This window comes from Hylobates moloch, unplaced genomic scaffold, assembly GCF_009828535.3.
Source record: "Hylobates moloch isolate HMO894 unplaced genomic scaffold, HMol_V3 SCAFFOLD_9, whole genome shotgun sequence".
Lineage (NCBI taxonomy): Eukaryota > Metazoa > Chordata > Mammalia > Primates > Hylobatidae > Hylobates > Hylobates moloch.
The window spans coordinates 7,835,565-7,852,926 of NW_026652284.1; the positions used below are offsets into that span (position 1 = coordinate 7,835,565).

At 41.1% G+C, this 17,362-nt stretch overlaps 1 protein-coding gene and 1 non-coding gene across 7 annotated transcripts in view; both read right to left on the reverse strand.

Annotated features, from left to right (window-relative positions):
- Positions 1 to 17,362, reverse strand: part of RERE (arginine-glutamic acid dipeptide repeats) — a 464,393-nt gene that overhangs the window by 145,433 nt on the left and 301,598 nt on the right. For all 6 annotated transcript variants that reach the window (XM_032758816.2, XM_032758813.2, XM_058443739.1 and 3 more), the window contains one exon: positions 9,098 to 9,146. In XM_032758816.2, the coding sequence (XP_032614707.1) occupies positions 9,098 to 9,146 (49 nt within the window). The remainder of the gene's footprint in view (positions 1 to 9,097; positions 9,147 to 17,362) is intronic.
- LOC116814013 (small nucleolar RNA SNORA77) lies at positions 12,274 to 12,398 on the reverse strand. The gene has a single exon (XR_004371119.1). It is a non-coding gene; the product is annotated as a small nucleolar RNA SNORA77 (small nucleolar RNA).

The window sequence follows — 17,362 nt, forward strand, 5'->3', positions numbered from 1 at the left end:
TATATATATATATATATATATATATATATATATGTAGTTGAATTGACCTGTGGTGACAGCAATCAGGGCAGTGACTGCTTTACCAAAGAAGGAACTGCTTGTGAAGAACAGGAAGGACCTTTCTGGGATGACAGAAGTGTTCTGTGCCTTGATACAAATCATCAGGGCAGATTGAAAAGCATACATAAGATATGAACAATTCGCTGCACATAGAGTATACCTCAATAAAAAGAATTTTAAAAAGTATTCGAGCAACAGTGCTCCCCACCAAGACTGTAAGTCATCAGATTTAAATACCTGTGGCATTTCCTCACCCACACTCTGCTGGGACAGAGCAAGAGCAAGCAGGTGCCATGACCACCATAACCAGCAGAGACCTGTGAAAAGTCGGACATTTGCAAGATACTCATGTTCTCATCCTGTCAAATGATGAACATGGGCACATCAGTCTGATAAAGCTCCATGGTACACAAAGCCTGGGCAAAAAATTTAAGTGAATGCAGCAGGTTGAATATGAGCCAGCACCATCCAACAGAAATAAAATAAGAATTATATATTTAATTTTAAATATTCTAGTAGTCACGTTAAACAAAATGCCATATCCCAATCTGGACTAGCCATATTCCAAGTGCTGAACAGCTATGTGTGGCAGTGGCTCCCGACCTGGATGTGCAGGTGTTAAGAACTCAAGAGTGAAGTGGACCACGGTAAAATGCATATAGAACCGCCCCATCCAGGGAATGCTGCCGCACAGTAATGGGACCCAGTGTGTGTACATCCTCCATCTTTTTCCAGATTCCAGAAATCTTCACATTTATGTAAAAGTTTGTGGTTTTAAATGTTGGTTATTCAAGTTTTTGAGGCAACTGCATAGCAAAACATCACATTAGTAGGCCATGTGGCTCTCAGGCTAGCCGTCAGCACCCACACAGCTTTACAGGCTGTCTTCCATGCCTCTAAATGTGTATCAAGCTGACTTTCTCCAAGCAAGGATGTTCTTCTTTGGTTAAGTATTGACTTCTATAACATCAAAGTGAGTGTCACAATTAGTTCTGCTTAATACATAGTGAAAATAGTGGGATAGAATTAAAACACAATGGGCCTGGCGTGGTGGCTCATGCCTGTAATCCCAGCACTTTGAGAGGCTGAGGCGGGCGGATCACCTGAGGTCAGGAGTTCGACACCGGACTGACCAACAAGGTGAAACCCTGTCTCTACTAAAAATACAAAAATTAGCCAGGCATGGTGGTGCACGCCTATAGTGCCAGCTACTTGGGAGGGTGAGGCAGGAGAATCACTTGAAACCTAGGAGGCGGAGGTTCCAGTGAGCTGAGATTGCACCACTGCACTCTAGCCTGGGTGACAGAGCAAGACTCTGTCTCAAAATAGTAACAATAATAATAATAATAACAACAACAACACAACAAATGTTGGAATCAAAAGGTCTTTGACACTAGTACTGAGCTCTGCTTCCCCAGCACCAAGTACAGTACTGGGTACAGCAGTTCTCTAATGTCTGTTAAATTAATCGAAAAGTACCATTACTGTGAGCAGGACCAATCTACCCCTCATCCTCGAGAAAAATGGACTAGAAATATAATTAGACAGTTTACAGAAAAAGAAACGAAAATGCCTCTTAATCATAAGAATTGATGAGTCAACCTCACTGACAAGAGAAATGCAAATTAATGGCACATATTCGATTTTGCATCTATCATATTGACATAAATCCGAATGTTTCACAACACATAAAGCCATGAAAAAAATTAGCACTCATATTAGTTGCTAGTGTCAACACAAACTGATACAATCTCCGTGGAGGGGAATGTGGCAACACCTCCAAAATTATATATGCACCTGTCCTCTAAGTCAGCCATCCCGCTTCTGGGGATATAGCCCCAAGATACACTGGCAAAAACATCGAAATCTATATGCACATATGCCTATATGCACAGGCTATTCACTACAGCATTACATGTAATGGCAAATGACTGGAATCAACTCATATGCCTATTGATGGGGATCAGATGAATAAGCTGCTACATTCATACATGGAGTTCTATGAAATAGTATTATAGAAGGGAATGAGAAGGAGCTCTATATACTGCTGTGAGGAGAACACAAGAATGTATTGTTAAAAGAAAGGTGGCAAAAGGATATATATTATGTTATTATTTATCTAAGAAGGGGCAGAGGGAATGAAAATAAGAAGCTTAAATAATAATAATGTCATTAAAACTGTAAACCAAATGGAAAGAAATGCAACAATTGAGCTGGTTCTACTGTAGGAACTGTTTCAAGTAACTCTAAGATATATTAATTTGCTTATACAGCCCTGGCAGGATATACAAAACAAAATGCAATACTAAGCAGTTTTCAATAAGCATTTTGTTTGTAGCCATGTGATTATTGTTATTCTCGGCTGTTATATGTGTATTATGGAATTGAAGCAAATAAGTAATTTTGTTGGTGTCATTAAAAAATGGGATTTGAGTCACGGGAAAAAGATTAAGATATAGATAAAAGAAGGACAGAATTAGTATAAAGGCCATATAAAAATCTGAATGTGAATTGGATATATCAGCATAAATTTGTAATGTATTTTATCTTCAAGAAAGTAGGGAAATAAAACACCTATTTCCTATTCTGTCTACTGAAAAGGCCTCGAAATAGCAACCAACCCAGTAAGAATGAATACCCCAGCACCCAGTATGTAAATACCACTTCCCACTACAACAAAAGAGGGCTCTTCTGAGACAAGTTTAATTCCAGATCTAGGGAAGACAGTGTATAAGGTGAGGCAGTAAAATCATGTCTTACCAGAGAAAAAGGATTAAGTGAAAAGGACAAAAACCACTGGGATTAAGTGAAAAGGACAAATACGCAGGAAGATGCTCCTACTGGCCCAAAATGGATCTTTTAATCATCAATAAGAACCGATTAAAGTTGATTAGTTGATTATAGATTTAAAAAAATCTTAAATCCACTGGTAACCATGGAAAGATAAGGGTGAAGTTTCATTTATTTGTACGAGGAATAAATGGATGGTAGAATTAGAATATCACTGTTTTGAAATCCCTAATAAAATAATGGATCTAAGAAATAATCAGCGGTGGCCGGGTGCGGTGGCTCAGGCCTGTAATCCCAGCACTTTGGGAGGCCAAGGCGGGTGTTTCATGAGGTCAGGAGTTCGAGATCAGCCTGGCCAACATAGTGAAACCCCGTCTCTACTAAAAATACAAAAAAGTAGCCGAGCGTGGTGGTGGGCGCCTATAATCCCAGCTACTCAGGAGGCTGAGAGGCAGGAGAATGGCTTGAACCCGGGAGGCAGAGGTTGCAGTGAGACAAGATTGTGCCACTGCACTCCAGCCTGGGCGACCGAGTGAGACTCCGTCTCAAAAAAAAAAAAAAATAAATGATCAGTGGCTGCTAATTACAATTAAAAAAGAGACATATGAGCCTCCTGGCAGAAGCACCTACCACCACCCAGGAAGCATTTTTCCGGAAGGCAGGGTACCAAACTAGAATGAGGCCAAACCTCTAGATTTAACTACTAATTCTCAAGTCATGCAAAGAACAAAGTAACAAATTTAATGCAATCAGCCAAATCTAGACTGCAGAACACCCTACAGGATGAAATAGCTTCTTTACCACATACACTGGGGGACTGGGGGAAGGACCTGGGAATTAAGAGAGATTTAAGAGATGTATCAACCAACTGCAATGAATGGCTCTCATTTAGATTCTAATTTGAACTATGAAAATATAAAGAGAGAGAGAAAGATACAGACAGACAATTAGGGAAATCTGGGCATAGTATATATACACTTAAATATTAAGAAATTGCTAATTTTTATATGTTGTGATATATTGTGATTGTGTCCAAATCCCTTATCTTTGGAACATCTATAAGGAAAATGATGTATTTGTGAGGCATTTAAAATAACGGCAGGAAGAGGTGTGAGGGGGAATAAATGAAATGGGTTTGACTAGGATTTGATACTTGTGGAAGCTGAGTAATGAAGAGAAGGACTTTATTGTATTATTCTTTCCCTGCTTTTGTATACGTTAGTATTTTCCCTAATAAAAAGGTTACTTTTTTTCTTTTTTTTAAAGACTGGTTCTGTCACCAGGCTGGTGTGCAATGGTGTGATCTTGGCTCAGTGCTGCCTCAACCGCCTAGGCTCAAGCAATCCTTCCACTTCAGCCTCCTAAGTGGCTGGGACTACAGACATGCATCACCATGCCTACCTAATTTTCGTATTTTTTGTAGAGATGGGGTTTTGCCATGTTGCCCAGGCTGGTCTCGAACTCCTGAGCTGAAATGATCTGCCCACCTTGGCCTCCCAAAGTGCTGGGATTATAGGCGTGAGCCAAAAGTCAAAAATTTTAAAAAGATAAATGTTGCCAATTCATTTTTTAAAGTTCTATTATTTTTGGTGCTCCAAAACATTTCTTTTTGAAAATGAAGCGCACAGAACACATTTAAAATCTGAGGTAAAAAACCAAACATCTGATTTTAAATGGTAGTATACAAAAATCCAATCACAGTAAATTTGCTCCTTTTCCAAGAATGTAAGCATCTTTTCCTTAGGAACTACATTTTCTTTTATGGTAGCAAAAATAAAAAAATCTATAAAATAAAAGCCTGGTACAAAGATCTCAAGACACTGGAAATCACAGTGAGAGGGAAAAAATGGGTAGTAAAATATAGTACAAGAGAAAGCAGCGAATGGGAGACGAAACTGAGTGGACTTAGGTGAGTACCAGGTTCCCAGACTGAAAATATAGCCCCGAGGCAGCAGTCACGCCCACCTAATGGAACACACCAACAAAAGACTACTTGAACAAGCAGACATTGTCCTCCTGCAGCTTCTTTCGGTCTGTATCAGTTATAACCCCAGGTCTGGAATGAGAAGTATCTTCTATAAACTATGTGACCCTGCTAGTTCCTGTGTTCACTTCACTTCTTAACTCCTCCACTTCTTAATTTCTTTCATTACAGAGTTAAAATAGGTTATTTAAAAATGTAAATGACATACAATTTAGAAATGCTCAAAATCTAGACAGAAATAATAACTAGACAGACGACTGAAATATCTATGCACTTCCAAAGCTCACTGCTGCCTGTATCCCATGTCTTTAGACATGATGGCCTTAGCTGTGGATTCCCCAGCATCCATTCCAACTTAAGTGCTAATCATGTTAAACTCTTTCCTCATGGTTTAGAAACAGACACATGACCCAATCCATGGCAACAATATGTGGGTCTACTTGGGACTTGCTGGGGAAATTTTCCTTGCTCCTAAGAGGAAAAGAAGTCCAATTCTTTCTTCCTCTCAACACTTGCTAAATTTCATTCATTGTAAGATCCACTGTTATTTTATGTGCACTGAGAAAGGATAAAATATAGCAAATAAATTATAACCACACCACAGAATGTACAATGAAGCCCAACTATAGAGAGCAAATGTGAAGGAAAAAAGTGTATCTTAGAATTAGTCAAACTGAGCTGAGACATTGTCTCAGCCCAAAATCTCCTTAAGCTGATAAGCAACTTCAGCAGTCTCAGGATATAAAATCAGTGTACAAAAATCACAAGCATTCTTATACACCAATAACAGACAAACAGAGAGCCAAATCATGAGTGAACTCCCATTCACAATTGCTTCAAAGAGAAAAAATACCTAGGAATCCAGCTTACAAGGGACGTGAAGGACCTCTTCAAGGAGAACTACAAACCACTGCTCAATGAAATAAAAGAGGATACAAACAAATGGAAGAACATTCCATGCTCATGGGTTGGAAGAATCAATATCGTGAAAATGGCCATACTTCCCAAGTTAATTTATAGATTCAATGCCATCCCCATCAAGCTACCAATGACATTCTTCACAGAATTGGAAAAAACTACTTTAAAGTTCATATGGAACCAAAAAAGAGCCCAGATCGCCAAGTCAATCCTAAGCAAAAAGAGCAAAGCTGGAGGCATCATGCTACCTGACTTCAAACTATACTACAAGGCTACAGTAACCAAAACAGCATGGTACTGGTACCAAAACAGGGATATAGATCAATGGAACAGAACAGAGCCCTCAGAAATAATGCCGCATATCTACAACTATCTGATCTTCGACAAACCTGACAAAAACAAACAATGGGGAAAGGATTCCCTATTTAATAAATGGTGCTGGGAAAACTGGCTAGCCATATGTAGAAAGCTGAAACTGGATCCCTTCCTTACACCTTATACAAAAATTAATTCAAGATGGATTAAAGACTTACATATTAGACCTAAAACCATAAAAACCCTAGAAGAAAACCTAGGCAATACCATTCAGGACATAGGCATGGGCAAGGACTTCATGTCTAAAACACCAAAAGCAACGGCAACAAAAGCCAAAATGGACAAATGGGATCTAATTAAACTAAAGAGCTTCTGCACAGCAAAAGAAACTACCATCAGAGTGAACAGGCAACCTACAAAATGGGAGAAAATTTTCGCAACCTACTCATCTGACAAAGGGCTAATATCCAGAATCTATAATGAACTCGAACAAATTTACAAGAAAAAAACAAACAACCCCATCAAAAAGTGGGCGAAGGATATGAACAGACACTTCTCAAAAGAAGACATTTGTGCAGCCAAAAAACACATGAAAAAATGCTCATCATCACTGGCCATCAGAGAAATGCAAATCAAAACCACAATGAGATACCATCTCACACCAGTTAGAATAGCGATCATTACAAAGTCAGGAAACAACAGGTGCTGGAGAAGATGTGGAGAAACAAGAACACTTTTACACTGTTGGTGGGACTGTAAACTAGTCCAACCACTGTGGAAGTGTGGCGATTCCTCAGGGATCTAGAACTAGAAATACCATTTGACTCAGCCACCCATTACTGGGTATATACCCCAAGGACTATAAATCATGCTGCTATAAAGACACATGCACACGTATGTTTATAGTGGCACTATTCACAATAGCAAAGACTTGGAACCAACCCAAATGTCCAACAATTATAGACTAGATTAAGAAAATGTGGCACATATACACCATGGAATACTATGCAGCCATAAAAAATGATGAGTTCATGTCCTTTGTAGGGACATGGATGAAACTGGAAATCATCATTCTCAGTAAACTATTGCAAGGACAAAAAACCAAACACCGCATGTTCTCACTCATAGGTGGGAATTGAACAATGAGAACACAGGGACACAGAAAGGGGAACATCACACTCCGGGGACTGTTGTGGGGTGGGGGGAGGGAGGAGGGATAGCATTAGGAGATATATCTAATGCTAAATGACGAGTTAATGGGTGCAGCACACCAACATGGCACATGTATACATATGTAACAAACCTGCACATTGTGCATATGTACCCTAAAACTTAAAGTATAATTTAAAAAAAAAAAGAATTAGTCAAACTGAGCTGAGGATGACACCACCTCCATGGAGGCCAGCTGGGTACAAGAGAGTCTCAGAGAAGCACAGCAGAGCCCCGGTCCTGCCTGACCAGGATGTCATGACATGGGAGACAGAAACAGAGCCAGAGTCCTGCCAGTGAAAGCATCCTAACTGATACTGAGATCAAAACAGAATGAGCCGGGCCCAGTGGCACATGCCTTTAGTCCCAGCTACTCAGAGGCTGAGGCAGGTTGGATTGCTTCAGCCCAGGAGGAGGTCAAGGCTGCAGTGAGCCGTGATCGTGCCTCTGTGCTCTAGCCTTGGCAACAGAGTGAGACCCTGTCTCTGAAAAAAGTAAAAACAACAAAAACCAAAGAGTTGTAGTAAATGCAATGAAATAAGAAAGAGCAACAGTCGTGACACAGCAACCCTCTGACTGAAAAGTGTCCTAACCATCTTGGCTCTCCTGAAGGAAAAGAGGTTGTTTATTTTTTTGCAGACGGTCTTGCTCTGTCGCCCAGGCTGGAGTGCAGTGTCACAATCTTGGCTCACTGCAACCTCCACCCCCTGGGTTCAAGTGATTTCTCCTGCCTCAGCCTCCTGAGTAGCTGGGATTACAGGCGCACACCATCATGCCCAGCTAATTTTTCTATTTTTAGTAGGGATGGAGTTTCGCCATGTTGGCCAGGCTGGTCTCAAACTCCCGATCTCAGGTGATCCGCCTGCCTCAGCCTCCCAAAGTATTGGGATTATAGGCAAGAGCCACCACACCCAGCCGGGAAAAGAGGTTTTAAACATCTTTTATCTTTTTTTTTTTTGAGATGGAGTCTTGCTCTGTTGCCCAGGCTGGAGTCCAGTGGCCACGATCTCGGCTCACTGCAACCTCCGCCTCCAGGGTTCAAGTGATTTTCCTGCCACAGCCTCCCAAGAAGCTGGGATTACAGGCGCCTGCCATCACGCCCGGCTAATTTTTGTATTTTTAGTAGAAATGGGATTTGCTATGTTGGCCAGGCTGGTCTCGAACTCCTGACCTCAAGTGATCTGCCAGCCTCAACCTCCCAAAGTGCTAGGATTACAGGCATGAGCCATTGTGCCTGGCTTTAAAAATGTTTAAATAAAAATGTGATCAAGTGTTCATCAATGATTGAATGTTTAGTGATACGTACATACAATGGGTCATTTAGCCTTAAAAAGGATAGAAATTCTGACACATGCTATTAACATGGATGAACAGTGAGGACATTATGCTGAGTGAAACAAATCAGGCACAAAAAGACAAATACTGTATGATCCCACTCACATGAGGTACTTTTATGAGGCAGAACAGTCAAAGACAGAGAGAGGAAGGAGAATGGTGATTGCCAATGCTGCAGAAGAGAAATGGAGTTACTGTTTATGGGTACAGAGTTTCAGTTTTGCGAGATAGAAAGAGTTCTGGAGGTAGATGACGGTGACGGCTACACAACAATATTAATGTACTTAACTACTTAACTGTGCACTTAAAAATGGGAGATGGTAAATGTATGTGGTGATTTGAGGGAAAAAAAAAAAAAAACCTCTGTATTTATATAAAATTCCCTATAGCAATAACAACATTCTAAGATGCTGCTCAACAGATAAAGTGCCAGCAGAATAATAAGAAACAAAAACCTATTAAGGAAGCTATGAAAAGGAACCTCACCTGATGACTAGGACCAACACGAATCTCCCCCTGGGTACTGTTCAGCCTCCTGGAACAGAAATAGAGCGGTTAAGTTAGCGCAATATAGTTTTGACATAAACATTCACACATTTTTCAAAAAAAGTAATTCTCTTCAAATAAATGAGGAAAAACTGAGGAAGAATTAAAGTCCCCACTACCTCTAATGTTCTGTATACATACACCACTCACCACCACACACGCACCTCTAAAACCTTTTCCTTCTAAAATCCTAAGAACTGCAGCTTCCTTTCATGAGAACCTTCCTATATCATTGTTCTTTATTTGAGACAGTCTCACAATGTTGCCCAGGCTGAAGTGCAGTGGCACGATCTCAGCTCACTGCAACCTCTGCCTCTTGGGTTCAATTGATTCTCCTGCCTCAGCTTCCCAAGTAGCTGGGATTTCAGGTGCCTACCACCACGTCCGGCTAATTTTTGTAATTTTAGTAGTAAATTTCAGTAAATTTTGTAATTTTAATAATTTGGGGTTTCGTCATGTTCGGCCAGGCTGGTCTCAAACTCCTGACCCTCAAGGGATCCGCCTGCCTCGGCTTCCCAAAGTGCTGGGATTACAAGCACGAGCCACCGCACCTGGCCCCTATACCATCATTCTTTCATGCCTCAGAGAGATGGACATTCCTGTAGTACAATTCCAGTCAGACATTTCTTCTTTTCAAAACATTTCGGGGTGCCCTACCATAAGCCTTATAAAATACAAATGAGAAAACTTCTCCTAGGACACATACTGAGCCATCCATCTATCCATCCATCCATCCATCCATCCATCCATCCATCCATCCATCCAACAAATATTTAAGTACCTATTATAAGCCAAGAATTGTCCTAGGTGTTGGGGATAAAGCAACAAACAGGGACAGGCACAGTGGCTCCCACCTATAAACCTAGCACTTTGGGAGGCTAAGGCGGGAGGATTGCTTGAGCCCAGAAGTTTAAAACCAGCCTGGGCAACACAGAGCGATCCCACCTCTACAAAAAAAATTAAAAATTAGCTGGGCATGGTGGCGCACACCTGTAGACCCAGTTACTCAGGAGGATTGCTTGAGCTGGAAGGTCAAGGCTGCAGTGAGCCATGTTCGCACCACTGCACTCCAGCCTGGGCAACAGAGCATGACCCTGTCTATAAAAAAGGCAACAAACAAAACAGTGTCAAAGAAGATGGCTTAAGAGGAGGCACATGCTCTTGTTTTTCTCTCATGGATCTGATATCCATAACCACTGTGTTTGAAATTGTTAAAAATACATTTTGGAAAGCTATTGTTTCCTTTAGGGCACCTAGGTCCAGTACTTTCTTCTTTTAATCCAACCATTTTCTCATGAAGAATCTTGTTTGGGCAAAGGTGGTAGTAAATGTGACAAAGGAAGAAAAAAAGGAGAGGAGGAAGAAAGGGAGAAAGGGAGGAGGAAGACAAGGAGGAGGAGGAGAAGACGATGAAGACGAAGAAGAGGAGGAAGAAGAAGAAGAAGAAATGTGGTGGTCCAGTACTCAAGAATCTTACAAGCCTCCAGCTGGCGAGGCAGCATCTGTACCAAAACACCAGAACAGGCCGATGCCCGTATTCATCAACATAAGACACTTCAGAAGACACAGTGCAAAAATGTGAAGGGGAGGTACCAAAATGAGGCAGGCTTCAAGAGAAGACACAGAGGAGATAATAGGCCTAGCAGCAGGAAAAAAAGAGAGGACTTTCCAAGTAGAAATGAAAGCATGCAGAGGTGGCAGGCTGAAAGGGAGGGGCAGTGACGGCGAAATGCTTGCATGTGGGCTGACTTCATCATACAAGTCATCTTCATTTCTTCATTAGGAGAATGGTATGTGGAAAAAAGAAGCTAAAAGATGGATTGTTCTCATAGGTTTATGTAGGAAATGGAAGAAGCTGTTTTAGGAGGTATGTAGAGGAATCAAATCAGCCACAAGTTATTTTAATCATGAGCGCTTCTTTAAGAAAAACAAGCAAGCAGTCAGTGTTACCACTATTTCCCTTCCAACTTGTGCTTTTCTATTTTCTAACTAGCTGTGAGCAAAACAAGCTGCCAAAAGTTCTAAATACTTTCGAAATGCTTTCTTGCCTACAAGTAGGTCTAGCCAGAAGGTATCATTTCAGAAACCTTCAGCCACAGCCCATTCAGTAACTTGTGCCTGCAGCTCAACCTTTGGGTTCTTCCAGAAGGTCTGTTACTCTGGAGCTCTCCAATGGTTGGATATCATTTCCATATCATGGCTACACTGTTAAGTCCTTGATAATTCCAGAAAAAACATTCCTGTTTGATTTTTATTTTATTTTGGAGATGAGGTCTTGCTATGTTGCCCAGTCTGTTCTCAAAACCCTGGTCTCAAAGGGACCCTCACCTCAGCCTCCCAAAGCGCTGGAATTATAGACATGAGCCACCGCACTCACCCCCAAACCCGATTTTTATTTTAATAAGCCAATTTATCATCATATTTCGCTTAAAAAAACCCAATGTGCCATGATAATGAAACGAACTCCCAAATACCCTGTTGACTAGATACTTATATCTCATGTATTTCCATAAAAATAGGATGCAGATAATTATTAAACTAATAATACAAATGAGACAAAAAATGTATTGGGCCATCTTAAGAGACTTGAAAATTGTTTCTTTTAAGTTTATAACAGGGAAGAGTACTAATAAGTAGGCTATAACATGAAAACCAAGATAAAATAAGGAAACTTCTTAAAAGCTTATTTAAAAATCCCTCTTTACAACAAAAGTATTTTTAAATTGTATGTAACTTAAATATCAGGGTTCTGTAGCAAGGAATACAACAAAGTTCTTTTTGGGCAGGTAGGATCTGAGGTGCAGACAATGGCATTAGCCTACTATATGCAAGAGTTACAGAATATAGAATAAATGGCAAAAGTACTTTTTAGGTCCAAGATATAAAGAGGTAGATAGCAACACACCCCATCAGAGAAAGCTTGATGCAACTGACAGAAAAACTGTCAGAATATGAGCTTAAGGTGAAAGACAAGAAGTACACATGGTGGGGAAGTGCCAGCATCCAGCTGTATCTGGATCCACCGAGCAATCAGAATCCTCCTTACTGAACTAAGTATCCCTCCCTTGCTGCCGCACTGCTCTCCTCTCTTTTATCTTTTTCTTTTTTTTTTTTTATCCTGTATCCCCACACAGTTGCATCACCCTTGATAGGCCAGGCAGCCACAACGCCCCAGAATGTTTCCCTGGCACATGGAAAAAACACCCCCATGAGGCTGCAGCCAGGTGCAAAGTGAGTCTGTTAACTGCTCCCATCTGAATGCACCCTTTGTGGTTGACACCTCACTCGTTAATGATATTTAAACATGATAGTATCAGCAGCTTGTAGGAAACACTCTTAATCGTCAATTGCAATCTTGATACAATGACTACATTTTGTCTTTTACTTCACACAACATTTCTCAAACTTTTAGGTCTCTGTACCCTTTTACACTCTTAATAATTACTGGAGTGTGTCTTGGTGGTCCCAGAATCTGTCTCTTGTTTCAAAAATGTTTGGACAGCACATATCCTGGGACTCCATCTGTTCCAGCCTCCAACTGCCCTCCAATTTCCTCTCCATTTGCAACCTCCAGGACCCTTCTTCTCGGCCATCTCCTGCTTCTGGGACCAGCCACCACTGTTTTTGTGGTTAGCTCCTCATTGCTGACCAACCCCACAAGCTCTGGGAGGCATGGGTGACTTCCTCCACGAATCGGCCAAGAAGATTCAGGACACTGAGTGTCTCTTGAAGATGTGTGTGTGGCAGCAGCACCCATTTCCAGGATGTGGAGAAGCCATCTCAAAATGAGTGGGGGTAAAAACCCTGGGTTCCGTGGAAGCCACCATGGCCCTGGGGAAGAACCTGAACCAGATCCTCGATCTTCAGGCCCTGGGTTCTGCCTGCACAGACCCCCATCTCTGTGACTTCTGGAGAGCCACTTCCTAGATGAGGAGGTGAAACTCAATAAGAAGATCGGCGACTACCAGACCAACCTCCCCAGGCTGGGCTGGGTAAATGTTTCTTCCAAAAGACTCACCCTCAAGCACCACTAGGAGCCTACAGAGAGCTCAGCAAACTTTTAGGAGCCCCTCTCAAAGTTCAGGGCTTCTGCCTAAGCAGCGCCTCCAGCTACTACCCTGGACCCCTCTCCCAAGCCTTGGACAAAACGGAAATAAAGCTTATTGCAAAAAATAAAAATAAAAATTACTGAACATCCCAAGAAATCTAAATTTTTGAAAACTTTCAAAATATTGATTTAAAAATAGCAATAAGCCCATTACATAACAACATGCATATTCTTATAAAAAGTAATTGCATTTAAGCAGAAAGCTTTAGTGAAAACTGGGACATTATTTTATGTTTTTGCAAATCTCATTACTATTTGACTTAATAGAAAAGACAGCTAGATTCTCCTATCTACTTTTGAATTCAATCTGCTGTAATGTTGTGGTTAAATTACATGAAGATAATACAGCCTAACACGGCCATGTAACTAGAAAAGGTAAGAATATAGCCTTTTTGATACTACACCAAAAACTCAACAAGTTCCCAGCACTTTGTGGGGCTGAGGTGGGAAGATCACTTGAGGCCAGGAGTTCGAGACCAGCCTGGCCAACATAGTGAAACCCTGTCTCAACTAAAAATACAAAAAATTAGCCAGGCGTGGTGGTGCATGCTTGTAATCCCAGCTACTCAGGAGCCTCAGGCAGCAGAATTGCTCGAACCTGGGAGGCAGAGGTTGCAGTGAGCCAACATCGTGCCATTGTACTCCAGCCTGAGCGACAAGAGCGAAACTCTGTCTCAAAAACAAAACAAAACAAAACAAAAACTCAACAAGTAATCATTTCTTAAAGATGTGTACACAAGGTGAATCTAAAAGCCTATCAATAGCGTTTTGACTGTGCTACTCCGAAATCCATTGGTCTGTCTTGCCTTTGAATGAACGGATCTTCTACTCAGATGTGATTTTGTAATGTCATGCATTGGTTTTATGGAGAATGTCAGTTTACTCAGTTCTGCAGATCTTTCAAACATCAACCAGTTCTTTATACGGTATTTTTAAAAAATCATATTAATATCACCTATCTCATAAGAAATGCCTTTCAGTGTAGAGAAGCTGTCAGGCTCAGAGTGGTGAGTACAAGCTTTTCAAAATTCTAATTTTTACTTGAAAGTTCAAATCTTAGCCTTGTCAAGTAATATCGGTGTTTTCCTTGAAATAACAAGCTCACTTAATTCATCTTCAAGAAAGTTTCTGCCAAATGCCCATGTCTGAATGACCACAGTTTGTCTGTCAGTTGTTCTTTCAAAGAGTAACTGCTATTCCATGAAAAAAGTGGCTAGCTTTGCTTCTAACTCAAACGTCTCGACGGAACCGAGGCTTCTCCTCAAGACAATCACTGTCTTTTGGTTTAGGGCAGGAGACTTTTAAGTCAGGAAGCCAAGTCTTGGGATTAAAAAATAATAATAGGATGGGCGAGGTGGCTCACGCCTGTAATAACAGCATTTTGGGAGGCCGAGGCAGGTGGATCACCTGAGGTCAGGAGTTCGAAACCAGCCTAGTCAACATGGTGAAACCCCGTCCCTACTAAAAATACAAAATTAGCCATACGGGGTGGCATGTGCCTGAATCCTAGCTACTCGGGAGGCTCAGGCAGGAGAACAGCTTGAACCCGGGAGGCAGAGGTTACAGTGAGCTGAGGTCACGCCATTGCACTCCAGCCTGGGCAAAAAAAGAATGAAACTCCACCTCAAAAAAAAAGAAAGAAAGAAAAGGAAATGATAAAATAATAATAATAATAATAATAATAATAATGAGGTCCACAAGCTATGCTCTGAGAAGCACTGACTATGGCACATTCTGAACTTCAGAAAGTCCTGGAGGCTAAAATTCATCTAGAAGATGCCAGCTTTCTTCTTTGATTAATAACAACAGTAGCTAACATTTCAGCACTTACTATCTGTCCTAGGTGCTCTACAGTATTATCTCATTTCTAGGTATTAAGGCATTTAATTAATGTTTTGATATTAACAGACGTATTAGTATTTATTGCTATTCACAGAAATTCAGGTGTCTTTCTATCCTGTGTTCAAAACAACATAGCACTACACATGGTGGTGCACACCTGTAATCCCAGCACTTTGGGACGCTGAGGCAAGAGGATAGCTTGAGCTCAGGAGTTTGAGACCAGCCTGGGCAATAGGCTTTATAAAAAATGTTTTTTTAATTAGCTGGTCACGGTGGCGCAACTATAATCCCACCTACTCAGGAGGCTGAGGCAGGAGGATCACTTGAGCTCTGGAGTTTGAGGCTGCAGTGAGCTATGAACACACCACTGCACTCCAGCCTGGGCAATAGAGCTAGACTGTCTTTAAAAAAACAAACAGGCTGGGCGTGCTGGCTCACCTGAGGCAGGTGGATCATCTGAGGTCAGGAGTTCAAGACCAGCCTGGACAACATGGTGAAACCCCACTCTACTAAAAATACAAAAATTAGCCAGGCATGGTGGCAGGTGCCTGTAGTCCCAGCTACTCAGGACGCTGAGGCAGGAGAATTGCTTGAGTCTGGGAGGCAGCGGTTGCAGTGAGCCAAGATCATGCTACTATACCCCAGCCTGGGTGACAGAGCGAGACTGTCTCGAAAAATAAACAACAACAACAACAACAACAACATAGCTACTAAAGAGGTTTCTGCTTGGCTGTACAATGCTGCTGAATTAACAAAGTAGGTCTAGTCAAAGCCAGGGTGGTCATCAACTTCGGAAGAAAAATCTAGACCAAAGGCAGTATGAATCCTAGCCAAGTCATATAAAGGATACTACTGTATGAATTAAGAAACCAAAGATGCAAGTCATGTCCAGGATAATGCAACATACACACACATCTATCTTTATCCTCATCTTAGAGTTTTCACATACATTATCTTAAATCTAGGTGTAGGCCGGGTGCGGTGGCTCCTGCCTGTAATCTCAGCACTTTGGGAGGCTGAGGTGGGCGGGTTACCTGAGGTCAGGAGTTCGAAACCAGCCTGGCCAATATGGAGAAGCCCCACCCCTAAAAATACAAAATTAGCCAAGCGTGGTAGTGGGCGCCTATAATCCCGGCTACTCAAGATACTGAGGCAGAAGAATTGCTTAAATCCGGGAGATGGAGGCTGCAGAGAGCCAAGATCCCGCCAGTATGCTCCAGCCTGGAGGACAGAGCAAGACTCTATCTCAGAGGAAAAAAAAAAAAAATCTAGGTGTATTATAGTTACATAACAAACACAAGCAAAATAATAATACTAGCTATCAATTACTAAGTGCTTTCTAGGCTGGGCATATATTATTTCATTATTCCATGACAACTCTATAAGGCAGTATCTCCATAGGTAATAATAACAATACTAATTTTAACACTAGTAAAGCAACTAATACATCCATTGAACATTTACTATGTACCAGGCATTGCAAGGTAGCAATTTCCATTTATTTTCTTATCTAATCTTATAGGCGACCCTGTAAGATAGGTGCTATTGTAGTAAGTGTACAGGTCAGGTCACTGAAGCCAAGAGACGTTATGCAGTTGCCCAAGATTAAACAGCAAATAAGTGGAGAAATCAGGATTCGAACTCAAGGTCAGTTGACTCCCAAGTCAGAGCTCTCAATCACACTCCCATACGGCAGAATGATTAAGTTACTGAACCAAAATCATACAATTAATTACAAACAGAGTGATGAGAATACATATCCCTTTCCCTGTTTTGGTTCTATGTTCATTTCAAACACCCAAGCAAGACAAAATGATCAAAAGAATTTTTTTAAGTTTCAAAGTCATGATGAAAGAGAAAAACCTATCAAAGTTAGAGGCCAATTTATATAATACTCTTGAAATGACAAAATTACAGAAATGGAGACAGATTCGTGATTGCCAGGTGTTAGAGATGGTGGGGAGAGGGAGGGAGCCTGAGGGTGTGACCATAAAGGGAGAGCTTTGTAGAGATGAATAGCTCTTATCTCTTCATTGTTGTGGTGGTTACACAAAGCTGTACATGTAATAAAATGGCACAGAACTACACGCACACAATGTACTAATGTCAGTTTCCTGGTTTTGGTATTGTATTACAGTTACAAAAGATGAGACCACTCTGTGGTATCTTTGCAATTTCCTGTGAATCCAAAAAATTTAAAGTTTTAAAAAAGTCAAATGAAGAGGGGGATATAATACAGGCAGATGGGAAATCAG